The following is an 8,661-nucleotide window of genomic DNA, read 5'->3' as shown; positions in this document are numbered from 1 at the left end:
AATCTCAGTTGAAACAGATTGTGTTGTGCTCTTCATTAGTGCAGAAGTGAAAAGTAGATCTCAGTTTTAGATATAAGCCTATGAGCAAATAATGTGAAAATCACGTATGGAAATTATAGTATTGTATTGGTTTTATGACAAAACGGATGATTCACAGTTCTTTCTACTAAAGCTGAATAGTTGAAGTAGGTATGACAAACCAGGAGAAAATTTCACTGTGTCTACAGTGTCTCTTCTTGACCACAAGGGGGCACTTGCTGTCTATCTAATGTAAAAACAGATGCGCCACTGATATTTTCATTGGTAGATCCTGAGGTTTCACATATCCTGCTTATGCCACTTCACTGATCTCTGCTTATAATTATATTAGTTCACACCCATACGCCAATGCAAATCTACTGAATTCTTCATTATGTTCACTATTTAAACAGCAATGGTCTGAATATTCTCCTCCAGAGCAGCTCTCACCAACTCAGCATCACCATAAACAATGTTCCCTTTTGCTCTGCTGTCACAGCTGCTGCTGTTAGCAGCCATGTCTTGTGAGTTTTTGGTTTTGGTGAAATAGTTTTAAGAAATTCATAAAGGGTTATATTATTATTGTTCTTTGAATAAATTTGTCTGTGTGTGTTCTTTCAGGTGTCCAGTGTCAGGTTCTCACCCAGTCTGAACAATCAGTGGTTGTGTCTCCAGGTGGAGTCCACAAACTCACCTGTGCCTGCAGTGGATTTAGTGTTAGTGGTGCTTATATGCACTGGGTCCGTCAGGCTCCTGGAAAAGGACTGGAATGGATCATTTACTATTATTCTGATAGCAGCAAGAACACAGCCCAGGCAGTGCAGGGCCGCTTCACAGCATCCAAGGACAGCTCTAATTTCTACCTTCATATGAACCAACTGAAGACTGAGGACACTGCAGTTTATTACTGTGCTAGAGATTCACTGTGACTAAACTTATACAATCAGCTGTACAAAAACTAAAAAGGGGAAGGATGTGGGTAGAGATCTGTATGTATGATACTACATGTTTCCCCCTTAGGACTCAATATATTCACCTCAAAAACAAAATAAATTTAACTCCCTTTTCCTCCACCAGTTAAACATTTGTAATTGCAATTGTAATTGTGATTCAGTGAGTCTCCCCCTTGAATGTCAGCCATCTTCACCTTGGTGAATGGACTAGAACATTCTAACCATGAACTGTAATATCAATCATGAAGTTTTTCACACTCTGACATTTGCAAAAACGTGAATTGATATAACATGAATTCAACGCAAATCATATAAAAACCTTAGGTCTATAGAGATGTCAAATGCAGGACAGCTCATTCATAAATAGTATTTATTGTCGTTTGCAATCAATACATTACAAATTTAAAGGGTAACAATGTCACACCCTTGAGAATGTGATACAGATGTTGCTGGAGAAATGGAAGAAGGCCTCTGAAATGGAAGAAGGCCTCTGTAAGTTGAAGCCAACGGAAGAGGACCTTGATATACCAAAAAAGGAAGATGCAATATCAGCAAAATATAGAGACAATATGAAAAAGGGTAATATCTAGGTTATAGTGACAGGGAAGCATAAGTAATGACTGGGGCGTAATGGCGTCAGTGTCCGCCTTGCATGGACTAGCCATCACTTGATAATGAACACCTGCATTAAGGGGTAAAATATCTGAGGTGAGATCGGGGACATGGTAAAGCGTCCAAAGTACAGTAAGGACATGGCTGAATCATCATTTTTACTTAGCCAAAAAAGGAAATCGAAAACAATGATGTATGGAATAATGAAATTCTGGGAAATTTGGGGAAATTTCTGGAAGCGAATGGGATGGACCATGCAAAAACGGATGATGTAAGGGGTTTTACCATACAACCGTGTTATGCGTTTATTGGTTACATAGGTTTTGCGTACAGGTAAAATTTTAGATATAAGTGCATGATTTTCTATATTAAATTCAGTCACTCCCTGGGACCTGACTCAGTTTGTTGTATTTTGCTCACCACTGAATGCAATAAACTTACACTGCATCGGACTCCGGAAGACCTTGACTGCTTTTTGAAACTTAGAATTTATTTTTCAAAGAAGAAGAACTTAGTATAGGAAGTAGAGCACTGAGTGTGGAAAAGGGACTCGGTCACATCAGGCCCTGACCGGGGAGTCTCTCCCACAATGTCACTTTCAATGAAGTCATCAAATGTGATAATTTTATATTTCCTGTGCAGAATGTGAAAAACAGACCATACTGAGTTTTTGCCTGTCATATATGATTTGAAGTCATTTCATAAAATCACAAAGAAGATAAAGAAAAAGAAAATATTAACACAATGTTCAAAGATAAAGAAACAGAAATGACAAGAAAAGAAACTCTTAGGACAGTGGTGAATGAAACTGTTTGATCTCATATTCTGGCAAAATGAGACACTTTTTTTTTTTTTAATTGAGGTAATAATTTACCAATATGACAAAAATGGAACAAACACTTCTTTCAAATACTCCTTCTTATTTTTGAGCCCTAGCTTATAACTCTGCTTTGCCATATTTCCATACATCTGTATACTCTAAATAACTGTCACAGCCTGCACCTTGCTTTGAACTTTTATTTTGAAACGTCTTGTGCTCCTGTTCCGTGTGTGTCTCCGCCTTTCACCTGATTCTGTTTATTCCATTTATTAACCTCATTTTACCCTTGTTAATTTGAACCAATCATGTTTGCCCTGTTTAGTTCTCCTCTTGTATTTAAGCCCTTGTGTTTGACCTGTCCCTTGTCTATCGTTGTTAGTGTTCGGTTACACTCTGTTTGGCTGCACCTTTTTATTACTGGTCTTTGCACCTGTTTAATTATTTACATTTTGCAAGTGAAGTCCTCCTTTTTTGTCCCCACCATCAATGTGTCTTGCACTTGGGTCCACCTCCACTCCACGCCTGACAATAACACATGCTTTTCTACTTCTGGATAAATAAGAACTCACTAATTATTTATTTTGTTTTGAAGGTGAGCTCTTTTAAGAAACAAACAAACACAAAAAAATAAAATAAAAAATACGGACACATTTGCTGTCGCTGTCACTTTTAAACCTATGGAGGGCAAACAATTCTACCCTTTATAATGACATACTGTATCTGTTCATCCATGTAAACCATTCTGCCCTTTATAATGACATACTGTATCTGTTCATCCATGTAAACCATTCTGCCCTTTATAATGACATACTGTATTTGTTCATCCACATAAACCATTCTACCCTTTATAATCGCGAACTGAATGTTTTCATCCAGGCGAACTGTTCTGCCCATTATAATCACACACTACACCTGATAATGATAATGAGGATGATGATTACTTTTTCTTCTTTCTCTTTCTTCTTATTAAAATGAATGTAACAGATGTAGCTGAATTTTGATAATCTGCATCTGAATAATGAGAAATCATTACAGACTCCACACAGTGTTCACAGAGCTAAGTTATGCTCCACTTCATGCTTTTACAATCACGTGTCTTTTTATCTCTGGATGTGCGTACAGTATTTTCAGTAGTGGCTCCTGTCAGCTCAGCTATGGAGTCAAAAGATATTTTGTTTTTGATCATCATGTTGATGTTTAAAGAATGTAAGATGCTTCTAAACATTTGATTGAACTTTTATGTATGGATTTGAATATTTTCTAATTTCACATGGTGCTCTTAAATTCAAGGTTCAATTTAATTTATTATATCCTCTTTCTTTATAGATGTTATGGGTCAGACACTGACTGAGTCTGAACCAGTGATCATTAAACCTGGTGGATCTCATAAACTGACCTGTACAGCCTCTGGGCTTGACTTCAGTAGCCACTGGATGGCTTGGATCAGACAGGCTCCTGGAAAAGGACTGGAATTTCTGATTGATGATAGTGATAGAAAATCTTACTCCAGTGGTGTTGAGGGAAGGTTCACCATCTCCAGAGACAACAGTAAGAATCAGCTCTATCTACAGATGCACAGACTGAAGACACAGCTGTGTATTACTGTGCCAGAGACTCACAGTGAGACAAAATGAGGCATAAAAACCTGATGTAGTCACTTGCAGGAGTTTATCTGCAGTAAATCAATATGAAATGTCTAACTCAGTGAAATGTACTTGTGGGTCATAGCAGATTGTTCTCTGTGGTATTAAGATCAGAGGAGACATATACTTGTACTCAGACACATTGCTTGCACACTGACATTCTTATGCAGCTGGTAACAGTTTATTGTCTCTGCTCATTTAACTGCTGATGTTTCCTCTACCTGATCCTGTTTTTGAGTGTTGGTGATTTACTTATTACTGTTAATCTCCCACCAGTAGATCTATATCTATAGACAGACATTATATCTTACAAAATACCAGAGTAGGCTTGCCATGAATATTCATAATGTCACATGACATACTTGAAAATACAGTTAGACAACCACAATTATTCAGTTGCTATGAAAAAGAACCAATGGGCACAATCCAGCTACAATAAGTGTAGGTGCAATAAGTGAATAATTGTGATCAGTTTTGTGAGCTGCGCATTTACAATTTGTATGAGTGAATACATTTTACTGTTAAAACATTTTTTTTTTTTTTTACCGTTTAGAGTGCAGTTCTCAGATCTGTGTTTTTTTGTCATCTTTTATATTGTGAACTACTTTGGACTGCCAATGTTACTTTAATTTTTCTGAAGATTATTAGATTCTCCAAAACACAAACTGACATCATGTATGATATATTACTTGTGGCAATAATCTAATAAAAACTATTAAGGGTTTGGTTTAGGTCTTTAGAGAGAGACTAAACTCAAGGTGAACCGAGTATGTGCAGTGGAAAGATGTCGAAGGGAAGAGTGAGAACTTGGAGTGATAGAATATGACCACATCTATAAATAAAACAAAACATACATGTGATTAATTTATCTATTTAATTTATTATTGAATTTAAATGAATGATCCAAATTGTTAAAAATTAGTGGCCTTTTGAGTTAAAACGGAGTATTCATATAAAGAACTCTGTTCTCTTCATCTTTATTATCACTTATTATCATCTGTTCCCTGGCTTTATGGCCTCTAAAAATGATCAGATTAAAAACAACCCATTTACTATGTTTATCATCATTTTCCAATTGTGTCTCTGGAGATCAGACACACACACACACACACACACACACACACAGAGAGAGAGAGAGAGAGAGAGAGAGAGAGAGAGAGAGAGAGACAGAGAGACACTATAATAAAAAATAAAAAAAAAATAAAAAAAATAATAATAATAATAATAATAATAATTATTATTATTATTATTATTATTATTATTATTATTATTATTATTATTATTATCATTATTATTATTATTATATTAGTGGTTTCAGTTCCAACCCATCATTGGATACTGCAGAACTAAAGTATAATGTCAAATTTGTGCATTGTGGGAATCAGTCAAATCTTGTAGATAGAGTCAACTCTAAATCTTAACCCATCATAACCCAGCTAACTACATAACAGTAATCAGGAACCAAAATGAACAGCTGAAATAAAAGTGGGGTAAAAAGGATTACGCAGCAAGATGTGCGTTTCACCTCTGATTTTTTTTTTTTTTTTCACCCATTGTACAATATGAGAGCGGTAGGAAACATCCAAGACTGGAATGTCACTGACCAGGAACCTACTAAACCAATAGGAGATGTAAACATCGGCCCAATTTCTGCATGCAATACCATGAATATACCAGGTGAACTGCCACTCCCTGAGGCCTCATTTTAGCATCTCAGTGGGATTTTGAAGAAACTCTGCACATTTCTACAATCAACATAAGTAGTCCTTGTCTCCCTCCCTCGTATGTACTGAGATTGACAATTATATCTCCCTTAAAAATAAGCACTATTGTTTAGTTTATGGGGGGTGGGGGGGCAGCTGGTAACAGTTTATTTTTATGAAGTCTTCTGTATTTCCTGCAAGTACAAATGTGGTACAGTAGTTAATATTTTTTATGTTGTTAAAACATGTAGAATCATCCACCTGTGGGCACCGCACCTACCTTTAACTGATGCTCCAGCAGTTGTATTTTAGTTTTGTCTTCTGCATCTGCAGCCTTACGTGGTCCATTTCTAAATTAGATATTTCAATTTGTTTCTTTAAGTACACCTTGTACAGCTTTTTCACAGGGAGCTATAGGAACACAAAAAATGACATGGATTTTCATAGTGCCAGGTCAAATTAGTTATGGGCCAATGCTGAACAACATCTTACTGAGGTACTCTGTGCTGTGGAGGTGGATGGACCCTCCTCCTCATTGTAATTTCCATTGTAATTTATATATATATATATATATATATATATATGGGTGTGTGTGTGTGTGTGTGTATGCATGATTAAATGCTGAATAAGTGGAACACTCGAGGTAAAACATTTTTTTTTCTAAAGGACACTCACACATTGACTCTGTCAGCAATTTTCTGCCATGCCAGCTCATATGCTTTTGCTGCTGCTACTGTATTGCTTTTTGTCCCTAAATATATTCTGATAATCTGCATATGCCTACATTAATATTTCTAACTCAGTTGGAGAGAAGTAGGAGGATTGAGCCCTTTTTTCTCTTGTTGCCACGATGAATCGTGTTATCTGTGTTCCATTAACGAGGACTTTTTATCTCCTGGTGCAAGTGCTTTTCTCAGGATTAATTTAACTCAGAGTTGATTGAACTAATTGTTATCTCTTGTTTCGAGACTGAAAACTCTTAGTTTAACAGCTCAGAGTTAGTCAACCCAGAGTTCAGGTTTAAACCTGAGTTTGGTAAACCTGCTTTCTGAAATACCCCCTAGTTGGCAATGTGCTGTTGTGTTTGTCAATAATCAGTGTAAACAAGTGCTCACTGTCTATAGTGCTAATTTCCTTCCCTGTGGTCGCCTATTAAACCCATAGAGCAGCGATGAATTATGTCTCACTCGGAGACTTATGTCATGTTCACAGCTGGTGACAGTTTATTATCTCTGTTCATTGAACTGCTGATGTTTCCTCTGCCTGATCCTGTTTTGAGTGTTAGTGATTTACTTATTACAGTTGATCTCCTGGTGGGAAACATCTATAGACATATAGACATACTATCTTACAAATACCAGAATAGGCTTGTCATGAATATTAATAATGTCACATGACACAATTGAAAATACAGTTAAACAATCAACTATTGTCTTGCAACTGTTCAGTTACTATGAAAAAGAATCAATGAGCACAAACCAGCTACAATAAGTGTACGTGAAATAAGTGAATAATTGTGATCAGTTTTGTGAACTGCGCATTTACAATTTGCGTTATGTCGTGGATTTGTATGCGTGAATATATTTTACTGGTATAACAATTTGTATACTGTTTAGAGTGCAGTTCTCAGATCTGTGTTTTTGTCATCTTTTATATTGTGAACTACTTTGGACTGCCAATATTACTCTACTTTTTCTGAAGGGTATTCTGATTCTCCAAAACACAAACTGATAGCATGTTTGATATGCTACATGTGGCAACAAGCTAAAAAAAAAAAAAAAAGGGGGGGGTTGGTTTCAAATGCAGCACACACTATTGTTCTTGAGGAAGAAAACCATTTGGACTCTGGTTAGGCTGAAATATTTGTTTGCAGTTTGGTGTAGATAAGATATTTTAACTTTGTGATGGTTGCTGAAATGATATATACAGGGATTTTTAGGAGACCAGCAAGTTTTAGGTCTTTAGAGAAAGAATAAACACAAGGAGAATAGACTGTGTGCAGTGGAAAGGTATGCGCTATTCAGAGCCCAGTGGTAATCCTTTTAAATCTTTTATCTGTCAGTTTACATATCCCACATCACTCAGTCTAGCTGAGTCAAATGCGAAAACAGTTTAAAATAGTCTGGTGCTTGTTCTTTTAGAGTTCAGACTGATACAGCTAAAATGTTTGCTGGAGGTTTATTTTTCCAAACCAAATTAATGTTCTACCATGATATCATAGAATTTAGTTCAACGTCTCAAAATCTAATTTCAGTTCAGTATTCAAAAGAAAATGAAGTTTACCAAAACATTTGAGAGAACATCTATGTATGAACATTCATATCTCTCCTCACTGATTAATTAGACCTTCTTGTACTATCAACAACAACAACAATAATAAGAAGAAGAACAATTTGGTTGTTACTACATGGGGATAATGACTATAAACTCTTGTGGGAGGACTATGCCAAGTTATACTCTACCTCAGTCCTTCATAATCACACACATCTCTTTTCATCTCTGGCTGTTTGTGCAGAATTTACACAGCAAGCTCCTTTCAGTCAGTGGAATGAAGAGATATTTTTTTTCATTTAATCCTCATATTTAACAGGACGGCACCCCCTGACTTAATCCTCATGGCAGGCAAGAAAAAACTTCCCAAAAACCCAAAAGGGAAATGGGAAAATGGGAGAAATCTTGAGAAGGACCACAGAGAGAGGATACCCCTCCTTGGCCAGACAGGTGTGCAATAGGTGCCGACCCAGCAGGCAGTTACAATTTAAAGTAAGTTGGAGCATGAACAAAGGGGGTTGGCGATGCTGACAGGAGGCTGACAGGGGGATGAAAGATGATAACACCAGGATGGATCAGCCCAGAGGGCAGGAGGAGTCAGGATCACTGGTATCTCAGGAGTAGCATGTGTGGCGAGTAAC

The 8,661-nt window shown here is 36.7% G+C and overlaps 1 gene segment (V, D, J or C); it reads left to right on the top strand.

The window, feature by feature from the left end:
• Positions 1–490: 490 nt before the first annotated feature.
• On the top strand, positions 491–947 carry LOC115819425 (immunoglobulin heavy variable 3-66-like). The segment is given in 2 exon segments: positions 491–542; positions 640–947. Coding segments are annotated over 2 exon segments (360 nt in total).
• The last annotated feature ends 7,714 nt before the right edge of the window (positions 948–8,661 follow it).

The sequence above is a fragment of the Chanos chanos genome, chromosome 8 (genome assembly GCF_902362185.1).
Source record: "Chanos chanos chromosome 8, fChaCha1.1, whole genome shotgun sequence".
Lineage (NCBI taxonomy): Eukaryota > Metazoa > Chordata > Actinopteri > Gonorynchiformes > Chanidae > Chanos > Chanos chanos.
The sequence above is the reverse complement of the archived record's forward strand: the minus strand, read 5'-3'. Positions and strand labels throughout refer to the sequence as shown.